This window comes from Balaenoptera ricei, chromosome 15 (assembly GCF_028023285.1).
Source record: "Balaenoptera ricei isolate mBalRic1 chromosome 15, mBalRic1.hap2, whole genome shotgun sequence".
NCBI lineage: Eukaryota > Metazoa > Chordata > Mammalia > Artiodactyla > Balaenopteridae > Balaenoptera > Balaenoptera ricei.
Window position 1 is genome coordinate 47,584,960 of NC_082653.1, and position 19,194 is coordinate 47,604,153.

The 19,194-nt window shown below is 52.2% G+C and overlaps 1 protein-coding gene across 2 annotated transcripts in view; it reads left to right on the forward strand.

Annotated features, from left to right (window-relative positions):
* RALGAPA2 (Ral GTPase activating protein catalytic subunit alpha 2) overlaps positions 1-19,194 on the forward strand; it is a 281,669-nt gene that overhangs the window by 257,782 nt on the left and 4,693 nt on the right. For both annotated transcript variants that reach the window (XM_059898891.1, XM_059898892.1), the window contains exons 38-39: positions 2,458-2,579; positions 17,645-17,678. In XM_059898891.1, coding sequence (XP_059754874.1) covers positions 2,458-2,579; positions 17,645-17,652 — 130 coding nt within the window. In that variant the 3' untranslated portion in view covers positions 17,653-17,678. The remainder of the gene's footprint in view (positions 1-2,457; positions 2,580-17,644; positions 17,679-19,194) is intronic.

Below are 19,194 nucleotides of genomic sequence, written 5' to 3' on the forward strand. Positions count from 1 at the left end.
CCTCAAGGACCCTGTTCTGGACACACCTTCTGTGCTCTGTCTCCCATGGTACCTCCATTGAGGAGTCAGACCATAAATATTTATTGCACCTGAGAATCTCAAAACTGAATTATCAACCCGAGAGTCCAGTGCTGGATTTGCCCTTGGGAGCCCAGATCTCTCAGCCTTGACAGGGACAAATTTATGGACGACAGGAGAGTGTCACTCAGGACGGGGCTGCCAGGCCACCCTGCGGGTCCTGTAGGTGGTGGTGTACACGGCGTCCCTTTGTGGTGGATGGTGAGCTCGGTCAGCGTCGCGGCCGCCCCTCCAGCTGTGTGGCCTCCGCCGTGTCTTCAGCCCAGCGCGTCCTCACGTCCGAGCACTGTGTGTGGGTGTCTGGGCGCAGCGGGGCCTCGGGACCCAGCAGGACGGGCCTGCAGAGGCCGAGAGCAGGCTGCACCGAGAGGGGGCCGGGAAGGGGCGCTGACAGGGCCACAGGCTCAGGTGGTCGTCAGCCGTAAGTTGAGCTCAGCTTTTTGAGTAATTTGTCACGCCTGGCTTGGCCCCTGCTGGGCCCGCACGTGCCAGCTCAGTGTCACGGTGCCTGTCCGCCAGCCGGCCGTCCAGGCCTAGCGTCCTGCTGTTCGCGGCCCAGCGGCTCGGAGGGCCGCACTCAGTGACAGCCAAGTGCTGTGCAGAATAAGCGTGTTCATAATGAGACGTGAATGGCATTAGCGGGTCCCTCCAGGCCTGGGCAGCCTGTCCGGGAAGGCGAGTCACCCGGAGTTAAGCCCGCCACACAGGCTCACGCAGCCAGGCCTCAGGATGCAGTGACCATCTCTGTAAACCATCATATATCATCAGAGGGGCCACTTTTGAACCTTTAAACTCATGTTCCTCTTTAAAAGTTGCATAGAGTCAGCCTGCAGAGAAATTCTGGAATAGCGCAGCCCAGGAAAGCTTTCCCCAGAGATGGGCGTGTCCTGTATCTGCACAATCCAGGCCGGTGGCCCCTGGCCACACGTGGCTGTGCATGCTTGAAATACGGCGAGTGGGACAGAAGAACCCAATTTCTATTTCTTTGTATTTATTAATTTAAATTTCAGTGTAGCTAGGCACCTACGGCTCGTGGCTACCACGTTTGCACAGCCAGCCCTAGAATGTCTCTGGTCTCCTCCCAGGGTGAAAACCTTTCCCTGAATGTAATAATTAAAGGAGGAGGAAGGGAAGAGCCTATCCTGGGGAACTCATGAGCATCCTCGGCCAAAAGAACAGAAAAATATTCTCCTCTTTTAAAACACATGCTTATCGGCAGCTTATTGGAAGGGCATAATTTTCCCCAACTTGCATTGTTAAAAGAGGCCATTTTGAAAAGATCGCTTGAAAATATGGTGAGAAATGCTAGAATTACTTTTGCCCTTCTGGAGCTGCAAATAATAAACTGGCGGTGACCCGCATTCCCCCTGTTCCTGGAGAATTAGCCCGATTTTCAAAACGACTAAAACACGTCTCTTAACTTTTGCGTTGATCACAGGAAGGGGGGGATGAGACATCACGCCGACTCCCCCGAGTGTTAATTCATAAAACCCTACGTGCGGCGCCTCCACCCGCTGTCAGATTGTCCTGACGTTATCCTGTTATTGGGAGGCATGATTCACCTTCCGAGGAAACAGAAGCCACACACAAAAGGGGAAGATTTGCTTTCTGCCCTGTGAAAGGCTGCCACACGCAGGGGTCCTATTAAGACAGCTGGAAAGTTGCTTCAGCGTGTTACGCTTCTAAGTTTTATTGGTGACTGGTTTTTGATTACACATTTGAATGCGTGTGTTCCAGACTGCAGTTTTAATTAAAAGGCAATAGTCTTCTTTTTTAATATTGCATTGTGCGCTCCCTGCTAGATTCTCCCCACTTATTCTTATTTTCTAAATGCTCGTGGCTTATCTCGGCTTGAGGCTCTGGTGCCCTTCAGAGCATAACTTCCTGGCCTTCCCTCTGCCCAGTGGTCTTATTTTTTAAGTGTGTATCACCAACTCTTGCTTGGAGTATCGATTCATTTTATCTGTAGGCTGAGAAGAACGTTTCGTCCACAGAACTAAGAAGGGGCGGTCCAGCGCTGTCCCACGGTTGTGGATGGAAAGGGAAGAGGCCACTACCAATGTCTCTGTTTTCGTTTCTTCCAATCCAGTTGATGATGACCTTTTGCTGTGATTCTGGAACTATTGGTTTATATATTTTTTCAGTGATACTAGTTTGGGTGCAGTTGAAATCTAAGGGAAACTTAGGCCTCCAAATTGGAATGTTCTCATGAATTATGGCTAATATTTAATTCTCCAACAGGATGTTTACGAGCTTGCAAGGTACCTCTTCCCACACAAGGGTAAAAGATGCATGATTGTATTTAAAACAAAGTGAACTCTGTCACTGTTCTGCGTGTCATTCTGCATGAGCACTTGTTTCCTTAACCGACTCCTGCAGCTACGAGGAGAGAGCTCTGTATCTCGAAGCAGTAATCCAAAACCACCGCGAAGTCATGACATTTGAGGATTTCACAGCCCAGGTCTTCTCCCCGTCTTCCAGCTACTCCGTCAGCGGAACTGGTGAGTGGCCGCTTTATTCTCCCCTCATGCCCTCCAGACGCTCGAGCCGCAGATGTACACCTGTTTTTCACAGATAAATGCTCGCAAATTTACGAAGCGCATTCTCCCCCTGAATCCACTAATGAATATCAAAAGGAGTGATGACATTCATTCTCATTTGTTTTGTATCCAAGCTGTTCGCCCCGTCCTTTTCTCCCGCCATCCTGTTAACCTCCGCATCCAGCGAGGTTAATGAACTTGTTCTCAGTCATGTGCTCCGGTTCACTTGGGGGTGTGGGTTGTTTAAGAGCGATGCCCGAATCAGTGCTTGCTTGTCAAAAAAGAGTTCCTCACAGTCGAAGCCGTTGCCACTGACGCTTAATGGGGATTATGCTGCTGAGATGCTCGGGTCAGGAATTAACGCGGGAGCAATGGGAGGACAGCGTCCCCTGGCCATGGTGACAGCAGTGCGGCGAGCTGGCTTTCTCTCTGGAGCGGTCTGCGTCGCAGGGACCATCCGCCGAGAGCAGCACCTGGTGTGGACCTGCTCTGACACTGGCTCACAATCACTTTCACTTATTAGGCCAGTGGAAATTTTCAAAAAATGTTGTTTTTAGGTTTTACTCTTTTTATATTTCCAATTTAGGAAAGAAAAAAAAATATGTGCTGGCACTTAAACTGATGATATGATTACTGTGGGTTTTTTTTTTTCCCCAAAGAGTAGAATGACTTGTAAATTTCTGTATGTAATTACAGATTAATTGCCTTTCAGAAAGCAAATAGGATATGGAGTCAGTGCACGTTGAAATCCTTGATGAGGGGCTTCCTTCCTCTTCCGCTAGGGCGGGCACAACTGTTAGAGGGCCTAATAGATTTCTACCCTGTGTCAGTTGCCTCTGATCACTGCCTGGCTTCTCCCATCCTGACTTGTTAACAAATATCTTACACACAAAGTGAAAAAAATTAAATTCGGTGAAATAAATCACTTACAAATAAAATCAGCCATGCATCATTGTTGAGCATCGCTGGCTCCAGTCCTGGCCTCCCCGAGCTTTGTCCGGAGATAAGAGGGAGAGGCTGGCCCCACACGGGGAGCCAGGAGCAGCAGGCAGAAGGCCTGGGAGATAAGCGGCCACGGAGGTGCGGGAGCCGCGAGATTAACATAATCACGCCTCTGCTTCCCCGGCGAGGCGTCCAGAAACACAGGGATGGCCTCTATTGATCTTTGTTGAACTGGAATACTAAGCAACATGAGAAAAGCTTATAACTTAAAGCTTTGATTAATGTTTCTTACATTAAAAAAGTAGAACAGCTGTGAATTGAATTCTTTTATACACTCTGCCAACATTCTATCTAAAACCAAAAAAAAACAAAAATCGGTTTCAAGGGAAGTGAAGATTTCATACCCAGTCTGGCTAGAGGTTTAAAATCACTTCTAATTTATAGGTGAGAGAACGTGAAGGATCTACAGCAAAGCTAGTTCTTTAAAGATCTCATTCAGCTTTTTCCCATCCTCATGAAGTACTGGGACTGAAGTTTTTAGTGCAGCGTTGTGGTTGTTTTTTAATCTCGAAAGGGCTTTTTGTTTTTTAAAATTAAAAGAAATTAAGTCATAACTAGATGTTTCCATTTCTTAACTGTTATGTTCTTCAGGCTCTTGATTAAGATGTTACTGAAACAAATATTGAGGAACTTTATTTTCTATGTCTATTTTAGTCTCTATATAAATTAATTTGCTCTTTCCCAGAAGTTCAAAATTATTTAAAGCAGTTCAAATGAGTCCGTGTGTAGGCAACATCTTCAGTGAGCCTCTAGGAGTGATTTGGGGTTTTTAAGACCTGCCGTTTGGAGACAGGCTGCTATAAGAATGTCACTGAACAGATAAAGGTTCTGGCAGCTCGTTAAGAGTGGGCATGGGAACCTGTATGAAAGGCACATGAAACCAAAGATGAGATATCAAGACAAACGCCAGTCCTTCCTCTTTTCAAATTATTGACAGCAGTATCACATGTCATAACACGCAGGGTTCAGGGTATTCCGTATGGAGTGATAACATTTTCTACGCATATAGCTCCAACCCACGAGCGCGATTATAAGTCTGGGCTTAATGTTCTCTTTCAACGCTTTGCGTATCTGCCCACGACAGCCATCAGGAAAGAGCTAGAAATGAACTTGGTTTGCCCAGGAATCTGAGGGGTACATTTCTGTCCCATTTACAGGCCCACTTTCAGAACCACATTCTCATTTTCAGACCCGTTTTGCTTTTGAGGAATCCCTATTCCCTGTCGGTTACCACTTTGAGGGATGAAAACATTTTTCACTGTGTTTTATTTTCCTGGGACAAGTACAGTCAAACCCAGATGAGCCAGGCAGCTTAAACTAAGAAATTGAGGTGAGGTCTGCTCTTCCAAGCGACAAGCCAGCTGGAAAAATTGACCCTGAGCGGCTTAAGCTCCCACAGCGCTCTTAGGATCCGATCACACCATTCTCGGCAGCAGTGTCTTCAGAGCAGGGCCTCAGGCCCCCGCTCACAGGCACAGTCTGAGGAACTCGGGGCTCAGATCTTCTTTGTGTCCTTGCAACAGGGCCTTGTGGTCAAGCACAGGGACAGTGGCCTGAACACTGTGTTCGGCCCACACTGTGCCCTGGGAAATGCCTTCCCTGCTTCCCAGGCTCCCCTACCTCAGCACTGCCGCCTGTCACCCAGGGCAGCCCAGAGGGGCCTCTGGACTCACTGTCGACACCAGGACGTAGGATCTTCTATTGTTAGGCTAACAGGTGGGTGCTCGGCTTATTAAAAGAGGTTCAAAACAACTATTTTCCCAGTCAGAAAAATGTTATTTTAAACACCTCCTGCCCTGTATCTCTTCTGCCCATTACTCATGTTGATAATGCCCAGAGCATAAAAGGTATTTGAGCTGACTTTCCACCCAGCTCTGTAGTTTGCATCTCTTCTGACTCCTTCCTTATTGACCAGCAATTTCTAAAAGGTGGCCAGTGATAAAATATGGGCTGCAGTGAACACACACACACACACATATAAATACATATCTATGTTTTATGCATGTATTTATATGTGCATTTCACACACACACACACACACACATACACTGGGGTGAGAGACTAAGTTTGTGTTTTCAAGCATGCTTCCAGGCAAGGGGGTGGGCAGAGAGGCCTTTAAAGAGTTAACTGGAAGGGGAGGGACTGATGTAATCACTGCAGCTCATAGCCAAGTGCATCTGTTCACCATGAGGTCATTCTTCTGCATGCTAATGATTTGGAAAATCAAGTCTAATGCTTGACATTATCGGAAAGGCTATAAATAGTACAAATCTTTACTTTTTGGAAGCTGCTCTTATAAACTAAAGGAGAAAAAAAAAAAAGAGGGACTTTAGCTTGGACTTGAGATTTTTTTTTACAGAACTGCTTTAAAGATCGTGTCTGGACCTTAAAGTCTTGGAGGAATCCACTTATGTCTGTTGATAAATGAATCCCCAAATCACTATTACAGTCACAGCTAGCAATTTGGGAGTGGAGGACTATTGGCACGTGTACTTTGATGTCTGATTGTAAGCATTTTCAAGTACCTCGCTCAGAAGTTGACAAAGATGGGTTTTTCTCCAAGAATGCCTAAAACCAGGTTAAATGAGGGGTCCCTCTCCGGAAACGTGAATTGACCACCTTTGCTGAAGATGGCTTTCTGCTTTAATGTTGCTGTCGGGAGCCAGCAGAGGGAGCACAGATCTTTGTTTATTTGTTAGCCCTGCATAAACACATCTGATTTCTCCAGATCTGGTCAGAAGCAATTCCTCCTTCACAATAGACTGGATTGTAAAGGCTCCAGGGTTTAGAGCAAGTGGAAGGAAATTCCTCACCAGGCCCCATCAGACTCTGCCACTTTTCACGTAGGTCATATTTGGAGCCTAAACCAGATTAGCCTGAGTCGGTGTCAGTCTGCTGCCACCGCTGCAGCTACTGTGCAAGAATGGCAGACCTGCATCTGCACGCCCAGGAGGGTGCACTCTTGGAAAGGCTTACCGTGCTCACCTACCTGACGAAAAAGACTCGTCATTCTTTTCTACAACAAAATCACTGTTTAAAGTTCGCAGAAGCTATCAGAAGACCCTGCCTGGGATCGCTGGGTCATTCTGGTGGCCAGTAAGTGTCCTCGTGCCCACCAGCCTTTGCGTCGAGGAGGAAGCTGCACCCAGCTCTCACTTGCTAAGAACCCCGACGGCAGGTGTCCTAGCCCTTCTGCAGTGACCCCCGTCACGGCCATCTGCTGGGCGGTAAGCCATCAAGTCAGTCGCCAGAAACAGCACAAGGTGGAACTGACTCTAACCCCCCAAAGATGAAAGGTTTTCCCTGTTCGATGAGGGTGGTCACTTCACAGACTCATTCGATATGTCCCCCTCTTTCCCTCCCTCCCTCCCTGTAAAAGTGGTCTGAATAAGGTTTTTGCTGGATAGCACTTAGTATGTATTCGCCTTCCTCATTAATTTGCTGAAACCAGCCAAGGGCATTGTAGAACGTGAAGCTAGAAGGGGCTTCAGGAGACCCCACGTCCAGCCCCTCACATTCTGATAAGCTGCAGCAGCGATGAGGAGCGACCCGGGGCACCAGCCTCAGCCCCTCCACCCTCTTCTCCTCCTCGCTGTGAGGTCAGCACGCGTGTCAGGACAGCATCCCAGGCTCAGAGGGTGACCGCTTCCCTCGGCCCCCGCTGCCCCGGGTAGTTTGTCACCTAACACTGGTTGTTGGTGACCTTGGTCACAGAGCTCCTGACCAGCCAGTGAGAAGGGAGTTTTTCAGTTTAAGCAACCCGTGCAGCCTCTCTGGGAGGAGAGAAGTGAACACTGTCTCAGTGTGTCTTTTGGAACCGAGCCTGCTGGGGAAAGCTATTTCTCCCTCTCTGTGGTCCTTCAGGATGTCTTCATGAGATAGGAGTGGGGTTTGGGAACGACGCCAACAGGACCGCAGGAACCGGGGCTCCCAGCGCACGCTGTGGGGCCTGCTCGTTCCTGTCACGGTGGCAGTGTCTGCGTTTGTTGGCCTGTACGCCCGTGGGACCGTGAAGGTCTGTGGGGTCACCTAGCAGCTGTAGCTACAGAATCCTTCTAACCGGCCACATCGAACAGATCAGGGAACTGAAGCCCAGAGTATGCGCCAACTTCATATAGTCAACAGACACACATCAGATGCTCCCAGGTGCCCGGGTGGGTCAAGCTCCAGGGCTCCAGGGGGCCGTCCCAAGGCCGCGAGGGGCTTCAACGTTCTGGGGGTGCTAGAAACACGGCAGGATCCAGGCCCCGAGTACTGGAGTGGAGGCAGAAGGCAGAGCCGTCAGCAAGCCTCGGGCCACCCTTCGTGTCCCGGGGTTTGTAGTTTCCTCCCTTGGTGCTGGATACGGTGGGGGCTGGCCTGCCCTCGCTCCCTCCTCAGATGCCACTGACCCCATGCCCAACACTGGCCAGAACCTTCCAGTTCCAGCCTGGAGCCAGCCTCCCCAGCTGCAAGGGGGGTGTGTCCTATCAGAGGGCCAGGCTCTGGTGTCCTCTTTGTCCAGCCTGTGGCCTCGGTCAAGTTCATGTTGCTCTGCAGCCCATAGTCCGATTCTGTAAAATGGGTCTAACAGCAGTACCTTCTACATAGTACCCAATAATACGAACTGAAGGGCATTCGGAAGGCTCAACAAGTTAGTATGTGTAAGGGGCTGAGGATAGCGGCTGGCACGTAGGAGCCCTCCACAGACATCCCCTGGGTGGTCCCCTCACCACCCCACCAGTCTGGGTTTTTCCTCACTCCGTCCTGTGCCACCCTCTTCCCTCCTGTTTCCACGTGGAACTTGTGCCTCCTGGCTCCTCCTCTTGTCCTGGAAGTCCCCTCCGCCTGCGTTGGCCCGTCTCTTGGGGGGGCGTGCAAACGGGGCCACTACCCATGAGATGCTGACCAGACATCCCACCTGTGGGGACCGTCCCAGACGTCAGAGCCACGACTACAGACCAGGACAGCCCAGAACTATACTCAGGCCATCCACAAGTGTCCCCCAAATACAAGTTCTCTGATGTTGCTGTCCGTTCAAGAGCTCGGGGCCACCCACTCGGCCCGCAGCGCGCTGGGCTGCATCTGAGCCGCGTTGCCACCTGGCCTGAGAACCACCGACCACCCCGCAGGGGCTGTGAGACCCAGCCCCTCCCTCCCTCCCGTGCCACCAGCCGGCTCAGTCTGACCCCTGTACATATAACACTTCTTTAAAAACTTGTATCTTCTTGGAAAGATGATAAAGCATCCATAGGAATTTTTTTAACCCATAATCCCATACCCGAACCCGGTGGTGCTGGCTCAGCTGTGCACTGGGTCACCCTTGAAGCCATTCCATCCAGATGGTCCCTCCACCAGAGATTTGGATTTTTTGGTCTGGGCATGGGGACTTTCTTTTAAAAACTAAGCAGTGCTGAGAACCACTGTCCCGCACGAAGGCAATTCTGTGATATTTCCATCCTCGGTCCAGCTCCCTTTAACTTATCTCACTTCTTGATTTTTCTCAGCACGTGGAAGGAAGGCTTTGTCTTGTGTGTGTTTCTTCTATCTATAATGGGCTGTAATTTCTTTAAAGAATGATGCATAATTTTCTTTCTTACGTCATATGCAACAGGATTGCAGTAGAAATGCAGGCAGGAAGGAGTCTGGCTGTTGCTTTAAGGGGTCCAGGTGTCTCCAGACCACAGATGTGTGTGAGGCCTGATGCAGGAGCCAGAACAAACACCTGTAATCGGCTGTCATTCTCCGCCCCCCGACCTTCCTGGTCTCCTAGTGAAAGTGGCCCAGTGAAGAGCACCAGGGCCCAACCCAGATGTGGGGCAGGGAGGGCAGCCAGCATCCTGGTTACTCCACAGACTGGGTGACGCAGTTGGAATAACTGAACCTTGGTTAGGATGCTTTCCTAAGTGATATTGAGGGTTTTAAAGAGAATTTTCGACTACCCTGTTTTGCACCCCATTTTGCCTCGTGCTTATTCATTCCTTTTTCCTCTAAAACTTCTTTACTCTCCCTGGTGTCAGCTCCGGAAGAGGGAAGCAAGAGATGAGACAAACATCTGTTCCACTTGATCAGATAGAAAACAATGTTACCCTCTCGCAGCCGCCCCTGAGCAGGACTGTGCTGGGCGTTTCAGGGGAGCACAGAGGGCTCTGGAGACCTTGCACTCTGTCTCTCCCCTTCCCTCCTGGAGCTTGAACTCTTATTAGGGAAAAGCAGACACTCATGAATCACCAAAATTGGCTACTTATTAATAAGCGCAGATCAGTTAGCTCCAAACCACAACTACGTGTCACAAAGGTTTATCAAAAAAAAAAAAAAAAAAAAAGAGATTTAGTCAGTGGTTTGGGTCAGTTGTTGAGATTTCCCTGAGCCGGCCTTGCCGTCTGCTTCGTGAGCCTGGAAAGAATGGAAACTTGCCTGATGTGTGTCAGTTGTCCCACTCAGCGCCCTGCTGGTCAGCCTGTAAGTTTCCCATGCTGGCTGAGATGGGGACTCAGAACTGGAAGGCCCGTGGACAAGGGAATGAGATGCAGAAAGAAACCAGTCCCTCAGAGCCAGCGGGGGGGACCCTCCTGCCCCGGGCAGGCAGGCGCGGAGGCTGGTCCCACGTTCCCGGGAAAAGGCGGGACCCGAGACGATTCATTCCAGAGTATCGACATGACATTTGATGTGTTCCTTTGGAAGAACTTGAAGCTGCTGCTTTTTCTGTGAAATGCTGCCTTAGGTTTGCCCTGGTTTCTCAGTGTTGCAGGGTTTTAAGTGCGAATGGCACCCTCCTCCTGCCTCACTGTTAATTACGGCCCCGGGGACACACAGCAGTTGCCAGGAGATGGCCGGCAGGTACCAAGAATTTTTCTCACAGACAGTTTTTGGAAAAGACTCTTAAAGCTTATTTGAAATAACCTTGAGAAATTGTTTCGGAAGAGTCTGGAGCTCCTGACACCACAGGTTCACATGCCTTGTGAGCCATGGCTGGGGCCCTCACCTCCAGAAGGTTCTAGCAGGTGGAACACAGCCTCGGCCGTCAGGGTGGGTTCCTGGAAGCCTCGATGGTTTTGCCTGAATTTCTCTTTAGCAACAACCAAAGCAGAGGCCAAATGGGACCTCTCTTAGTAACATTGCAGACAGCTGAAGAAAAAAAGGAAGAATATTTTATACCCTCCTTTTCCTGAAGAATATGAAGATGATGACCAGGAAATAAACCTCTAAATAGCACAGTAAAGAGAAAAACTGGTTCCTCTTTTCCCATTGGCCTTTAAAGTCCCTCGAAAGGCTTTAAAGAAGTCCCTTAAAAATGGGAAACATGCCAGTCAACTTTGTAAAAAATTTTAAAAAATAAAGATTGCATGAAGCAGACAGCATTGACGTGGCCAGAGTTCATTTCTCAGCACCTGAGAAACCTAGTAGCGTCAGTGCAGAGAGTGTTGAGAATGAACAGGCAGAACCGTATCCTCTGACCGCTTCCAGAATATGAATCCCAGCTGCACAGGACACACTGCACCTACCTGGGCCCCCACGCGGGCCACCCAGCATCTCTCCTCCTGAGCGGGATCGGCTGATCCGTGTGGTCACCTGGGGGTGAGGAAAGCCGCCGGGTCTTCCAGGACCCTCTGGCAAGGTTCTGCCCCGCAGCCCCGATCCTGGGCGGGACCATGAAGCACACACTGCCTTGCGTGGCTGCAAAAGTGCGCCCGGGCAGACGCTGCAGCTGGCATGTTCCCAGCCCTGCAACCCTGCTCCCTAGCTGCGTCCCCAAGGCTGGGAGCAGCCCGGTGCCACGTAACACCAGGGCCCTCCGTGACATCGGGCATGACATGCGGCTCTCTGAGGCTGGGCGCTTCTGACCAGGGGTGTCTGCTGACCCAGGAGCATCAGGGACGAGGGTCCCGGAGGATAGAGGTCACCACTGAAGAAAGGAAGCATCCAGAAATGAGAGTTCTCAGGCCACTAGGCTGACTCTACTCTCTATCCCATTACCCAAAGTCGGTGACTTGCTAGAGGCCATATTTAGATACTCAGGTCCAGCTTGGGTCCTGGGACCCGCACACCTTTGATGCAGCTTCAGTAGATGGGGTGACAGTTTTGCTTGATCGTCACACAAACCCCACGGGGCCGGGGCCTCCACACACATTCCATAAAGATTGGTGTTAGTGAGGGGTGCTAAGGAGGAAAAGCATGAAGGAGGGCCAGGAGTGCTACGGACACATAAAACGGGTGGGGTACACTTGAAATGGGGTGGCAGCGGTGGCCTCCCCAAGACGGTGACGTTTGCGGGAAGCCTTGAGGGAGACAAGGGAGAGGGAGCCATTTGGAATTTGGGGGAAGCAGTCCGGGCAGAGGGAACAGCAAGAGCAAAGGCCCTGAGGCAGGAGCTCTCCTGGCCCATGTGAGGAGCCCAGCAAGGTGGGGATGGAAGAGGAGGAGGATGGTCAGAGTGGCCCTCAACCCAGGCACAGACCTCAGCTGTTATTCTGGCGAGACTGGCGGCTCCCTGGGGGTGTGAGGCAGTGGGTGACGTGTTGTGATTCTTGTTTGAAAAGATCACTCTGGCTTCTGCGGGGCATATTCCTCAGGAGGGGTGGGCAGAAGACCAGCCGGGTAAAATGCACGCCCATCACCTGGCACGCAGCAGGCACATGGTGCATGTGTGACTAAGGAGTGAACGTGGGTGGTTCAAGAGCTGTTCTCCCCGGACCTTCACTGTGGGCCCACAAGAGAGGCCCCCAGAGAAGCCCCCTCAGCCCGGTGCCACGGAACGCAGCCCTAAGCCAGCCAGCACACGTGGAGGGAGCGCAGTGACACCCCTCCTTCAGGGGAACTGGGCGGGATTCTGACCTGTGCTCACCCCTTTAAGACCCCCAGACTCACACCAGAACCCACGAGCTTGCGTGAAGGACCACGGTGGGTACCTCTCCATCGTCTGGAGAGACTTAACATGACTCCCAGTTACCCAGAAGGGCTGGGACATGGGGTGAGCTTCCCTGGCATTTCTGATAGAAATGGTCTCTAAAACAATCCATGGACAGTAATTCTTTACATCCCCGTGGGGACTTGCAGCTTCCTGCACATGCTCCTCACCGTCTGCCCTCAGCAGAGCAAGAGTGAGCCCTTCGGCAGTTTGGAGCTGTTCTCAGCCTTGGGTGTTTTTTGTTGTGTCAAGGCCGGAGTCACGGCTTAAGTTTCTCCCAAATGAGACTCATCACCCACCCCGAAAGGACCCCTGCTTGTGGGGAACACACTCACAGAAGTGAAAAGCGGGGTGCGGGGAGGAGCCCTGCCTTAGTGGCAAAGGCAAAATGTTCCTCCCCACAGGCAGAAAGGATGATCTCGGAGGCTTTATGGTCTATACAGGGTGTAAGGTGGCAAATGCACCCCCTCTTCGGCACGGATAACTGAGAAATCCAACTGAAAGCTAACCAAAGTATTTCCTACGTTAGAAGCGGGCAGCGCAGGAAGACTTCACGTGTAGAAAACATCTTAGCTGTGGGCTAAAGCAGCTTCCTTCACACCTGAAGACCAAAGGACAGCTTTTATCCGTAGGACCCAGACAGCCCACTGCACCTTTACTGCTTCCTCAGACCGATACGGAGAACTCACCATCCTCCCGCGAGTCACCACAGACATAACTGCTGTGTTTCCTGGAGCTGTTGATTACTGGGGAATTTAAAAACCAGTGCCCAGCAGCACACAGAATCCCGGTGTAATCCCGCCTCGCTGCCCAAGGCCACTCCTGAGTTTTTATAAAACAGACGAAGTTAGAATAAAGCTGGGAGACAACCTTGCAGGGAGAGCAGTGTGTCGCCCGAGGGGTAGCACCGTTTGCTTTGCTTTGAGGATGGTTCGCCGTGTGTGGCGTGGCTCGGGAGGACCCTGGCTGGGGCTCCTGCTGAACCCCACAGCTGCCCCCGGCCCTCTGCCTCCCTGGGTCCCATGGGGGATTTCTCCCTAGAACTTGGAGCCACTTCTGTCGTTTCCCTCTTGGAAAGGCTCTGGCAGTAGTGGTGCCCAGGCCAACTTCTATTCTTTTTTGTCATTTTTGAAAAACAACGTTATTGAAATATAATTTGCATACCATACAACTCATCCATTTAAAGTATGCTACTCAGTGTTTTTAGTATATTCGCAAAGTTGTGCAACCATCACCACAATCTAATTTTAGAACCTTTTTTATCCCTCCTGAAAAACAAAAACATAAACCCACTAGTAGTCAATCCCCATTCCCCCCACCCCCAGCCCTAAGCAACCACTAGTCTACTTTCTGTCTGTCTGGATCTGCCTATTCTGGGCGTTTCGTGTACATGGCATCAGACAATACGTGGTCTTTGCTGACTGGCTTCTTTCTCTTAGCACGTTCTCAAGGGTCATCCACGTTGTAGCCTGTATCAGTATTTTACATGTTTTTGTTGCCAAATAATATTCCATTGTAAGGGCAGAGCACACTTTGGTTCCATTCATCATGTGGTGGACATTTGGGCTATTTCCATTTTTTAGCTATTGTGAATATTGCTGCTATAAACATTTCTGTACTGTTTTTCCATTTTGAGATGTGAATAATTCAATCTGGTAAAATGAGCAGTCTCTCCATGGCTGGGATGGACTGAGGTCTCCGTGTTCACGCTCCGTGAGCTAGCGGGAGCATCTGGAAACATCTTTCTCCACGAGGGCCCAACAAGACATTAATTCTCAATGTTTAGTTAAATTCAGTCATAGATGCATAAATGTACATTATAGTCATGGAAGGGGAAGAGAAAAATGCCAGACAAGCGTTTTCAAGAACGTTCCACCCGCTGGCCAGGCCCCCGCACAGGGGGGCGGGCACAATACACGCAGTTTCTCTGCCTGCCTGTCTCTCGGTCCAGCTGCCCTAGCTTTCTGCTTCAGAACCCAAGCTGATGGGCCAGACCAACGACCAAAAAGAGGAAGCTGAGCCCAGAGCCAAGTCCGGGGCCAGGACACAGCCCCTTCTGCTGGGTTGGAAATTCTGGAAGCCATCCTTGGGCCATTTGGAAATGGTAATTAGGCTGGCTAGCGCCCACTGGCCTTGGGTTGCCAGTGTTGAGTTGAGTGTGTAGGCTTACCCCGTCTACTGCTGCACCTGTTCTTGGTCCTCAGAGCCATTCCAAGGGGTCTGAATAGCCCAGACAGCTCTCTGATCTCCCACTCGGTCCGCCTTCCTGCTGGGAGGGTATTTAGCGCTCGCCTAAAGCTGGAACCCCAGCCCACTGTTTCTCTCCCTCACCATGCCAGCTCTCAAAACCATTCCCTTCGCTAATTATCCTGAACCAGCTCGTCATTTCCCACACTGACGGCTCAGTAACAAGGACCCGGGGAAAGCAGCCACTTTTCTTCTCTGACCCTGCCCAGCGTTATCCCAGGGGACAGTCCCGGACGGCAGCCTTGCCTCGGAGATAAGACGCCTGGTGCAAATCCTTGCTCTTTTGCGCTCCGGTGAGTACAGCCAGAGAAAACAGGCCACAGAAAGGCCCACCGGTTCTCGAAAAGCCTCCGACAGAGCTGCGTAGAGCGCAGCAAATCTCCAACCAAGACGGTGGTCTCCTGTGTGTCTTGAAACCCTTGTGGATATCCAGGTGTCAAAGGAGTCTCACAAGGCCCAAGAAGTAGGACATCTTTCTCTAAAAGCGACTTCTGGAGTCTCCAGACGCCCGCTCTGTGTCTGAGCCGCTGAGTGACCGCAGTTGGCCCGTTGGCATCCAAGTTACTCCTGAAGGGTCTCCCCAGGGGCGTCTCGCTCAGCTGCTCTCAGGTGTGAGCGGGGCCGACTCCTGATTCCCAGCACCACTCACGTGTAAGAAAACTCTGAATTTAAGATGCCTATTAACCCGTACAATCAGTGTTTCTCCACCTTTTATTCTTCCTGCCGCACCAGGGAGGCTTCTAAGACATTTTTATTTCCTAATTTGTCTCCTCCCCTGAAACACCACAGAAATACCGTTTACCTGCATATCCTCTGTACTTGCATCTGCGCTTTATACAAATAAAGAGTAAGATATTTTTGCCCCCCAATGGCATGCCGTTAACTTCGCCGCCAAAGCTTCCAAAGGCAGGGCTTTCATCTGCTCTGTTCACCGCTGTCACCTGGAGCCTAGAACAGTACCTGGCACATACCAAGCACCCGGTTGATGAAATAATTAGCGTTTGTGTCTCCCATGCCACTGGGCATCACGCAGCTCCAAGCACCGTGATCTGATCTCTTCTAGTGTCTCCACCACTGCCCAGGGTGGTGGGTACCTCTTGCTGACCCGCAGGGAGGCATCAGGAAGCTGACAGCCTGCTCTTCTGTGCCACGCACAGGGCCCCCGCCCTTTGGTAGCACTGTCTGTGTGTCAAGGCCAAGTGACATTTGAGCCCCATGGAATAATTACGGCAGCCCCCAACCGCCTCTGTTTTTGCATCTCCTTAACTTGGCCATGGATTGGCAGTTCCTGAGACATTCTGTCTGGCCCAGCACAGCACACCGGGCTGCATCTGGGGACACACCGGGAGAGGGGCAGGCTGTCCTCATCAGCAATTACAAACAAGCCCTCCATTGTCAGACGCACCATCTGTCTGCTTGCTTCCACCAATCGGGTGCCTGGACGCCCAGCATCACCAGGGCCGAGGGGCTGCAGGGGAGGGGGACCGAGAAGCCCCTCCGTGGGGAGAGGGTCAGCAGCACGGGGCCCTGGGAAGCCCAGCCCCTCCACTGGAGGAAGACCCACCCAGAGATGTCCCACGATTGCCGTCTTCCAGGAGCACATGATGCATTGGGGGAAGACAGGCAATCTAGATCATCGCATTGTCTAAAGGTTCCTCGGAAAACATACCAGTCCAGCACCAGGAAGCAACCCTGCCCGAGAACTTCCTGTGCCCCTAGAGCTCGATCACCGTGTAAAGAAGGAGCCGTTAACAGTGGCTAGAAATCAAGTAAGACAGAGAAGCCTAGTGCATCATCACGATCGGTTATTCATCCTGAAGTTCCCAACCCCACATAATTTTGGGGGGTGGGGAGGAGTGAAATTTTCATTGATGGATTGTACAATACAGCTTCAGAGAAGCCCAGATTTCTTCCGGAGAGCCCCACCTAAGATCTGTCGGTGGTCCCTCCTCCGACGGCATCCGTCTTAGAAACTGGCCCTGGTCACCGTGCCTGCCTTGCTGGCGAGGTCGGCAGACAATCCAAGTTTACAACGGCGGCCGGACGGACAGCAGTCCGTGTCATTGATAAATGTCCTTTGTCCGGATATGATGGTGGTCTAGTGACACTGAATTCAGGAGCATTGTGGCGGTTAGGTCCCCTGACGCGGAAAGAGGCTGCGTTTGCTAGGGAAACCCACGTGGGGAATAGGATGGCCGTGGTGAGGGGGGAGTGGGGTGGTTAAGAAAAACTATCACAAAGCACGAAAGAGCTCAGAGCCTCTCTGGGGTCTGGCAGGACTGCTGGGGTCCTGCTCCTCTGTGCGCGAGGGTCCGATGTCGCCTCTGCAGGGTCCCTTTCGCGGCCACACCCTGCACAGCACACTGCGTGCTTCCCCCCTGGGGACTGTCACATCGCAGGTGCCACCCGTACTGAACTAACACACTGCGTACCACTCAAAACCTGTAAAATGAAACTTGGAGACATATAAACTTGTATACTTAGAGGGTGTCAGTTATCTTTTCAAGGCATCCGTAGAATTCCAACTGCTGGTCTTGAAAACTCTTCTCTTTGACTGTATCTTAGACCAAATATTTAGGAAACATCAGGCAGCAGGGACAGGATACCAAGGTCAGTGCCACCCAGTGTCTGTGGGGCTCCCAAGGGCATCTGTCACACATCCTGGGAGAGCTAACGTTACCTTCGTTTCACACCTATCTGGGTGACACCAGCTAGAATTCTGTCCTGCCGAGGGACTTGTAGGGGAGTTTCCAATGCGTAATGATCTCTGAAACTGCAAGACGCTCAGGCCGCCCAGGAATGAACGTATTTTTAGCACTGTGCTCATAGCAAGTTGGGCTGTGCGTGTGCCAGGCTCGCATTCACTTCATTTTATGTTCTTTCCCTTCAGATACGTAAAGGCCTCGGCGCAGTATTTGTACAAGGTAAGACTGACACTTCAGCGGATTTGCCAACCACCCTGCTCATTCACTAACCCATCTCCCTCCGTGTCTGACTCAACGCTGAGATGCCCCACAGGTTCCTGCCTCCTGCTCCTCCACAGGGGCTCTGCCCTGCGTGTCTGCGCTACCCGCCCACCCGGGAAACCCAGCCTGGACTTTCTTCGGCCCCTGGACTCCGGGTGGAATCCAACACCAACACCTGCCATCCCAGAAAATGTCTTTGTCACCCGCCCTTTTGTGTGCGGGGCCTCGGGGAGCCAGTGGACCCGGGGCCGGCCCCTTTTTTGTCGCCGAGCCCGGAGGAGCAGGGTCTTGAGATGGGCCGATAAGACACAGCACGTGCGGGCTGGCCTTTGACCACTGGCCTTGATGGGGCCTCCGAGGCCTGGGCTGGGGAGGGCAGGTCGTCCTGGGTCTGCTGAATGGAACAGCTGGGAAAGGAAGAGCAGACAAAAGCTGGGGGAGCTCAGAGGGTGGAGAACCCCGGGATTGCTGTGGTTTAGGACCCAGAGGGCAGGCCAGCCACGGCAGGTGTGACCTCCGTGGGCCTCCCCTTTCTGCCGCGGTCTGGGGTCCAGGCCCTTCCTGTGTGCCCCGATGGACAGCAGACACCCCGCAGCAGTGCTGCAGAAGAGCCTCTCGGGTTGGCCTGGGCTGTACCCACTCGTGGGCTCATAGGTGGAAGGGAGACCAGATGATGAGGAAGATGATGGGGCAGGTCAGGGAGCGAGCTGTCATTTATCAACCGCGTCACCCACAGTGGAGCCGCAGCACAGACGCCGTCACTGCCTGAGTAGATGTGGAGGGGAAGTTAGGGTCTAGATTCCTTGGTTTAGCCGAAGCACCGCCCGCCTCCCCCAGGCGGGGCCACTGCCACTGGCCCTCCAACCCAGCTGCCCTTTCTTAGCCCCTCAGCCACGGAATTGCCCCAACCCCGGGCTCACTGGGGCCAGCCCCCAGGGCGACACGAGCCACAAAGCCCAGGTGCCCATGTCGGCCGGGCAGAGCAGCTGTACAGTCCCCTCCAGCAGTGGGGATTCATGCAAAAGCCTTTATTTGCTGGGACCCCGTATCCACACGTGTCGTCCTGCTCCTCCACAAAGGTGGCCAAGTGGGGCTCCAGTATCCTTTGAACAGACCCCCGGCTTCCAGCACGAGGAAAGGCCGGGCAGGGGCAGCGGCTGTCAGCCGCCAGGAGTGGAATTGCCCCCTTTGCGGCCGGCCTGCTCGGTCCACAGCTGCCGCCTCCCCATCAATCACGGGGTGCAGTGGGCACGACAGGAGCCAGGGGACGGGCCAACGGAAAGGTGGGGACTGGAGGAATGCCGGGGGCGTGCAGGGCAGGCTCCTGCTCGGGCGTGACCTCCCCGGGGCCCCCGGTGGTGGGGCCCCTGCCCTCAGATGCACGAAGGCCGCTTTGCTGCAAGAGCTTCACAGCTCATTGAAGTTGCTATCACCCTGCCCACGCACCACGCTGCAGTGCAGGACCGAGAGGCGC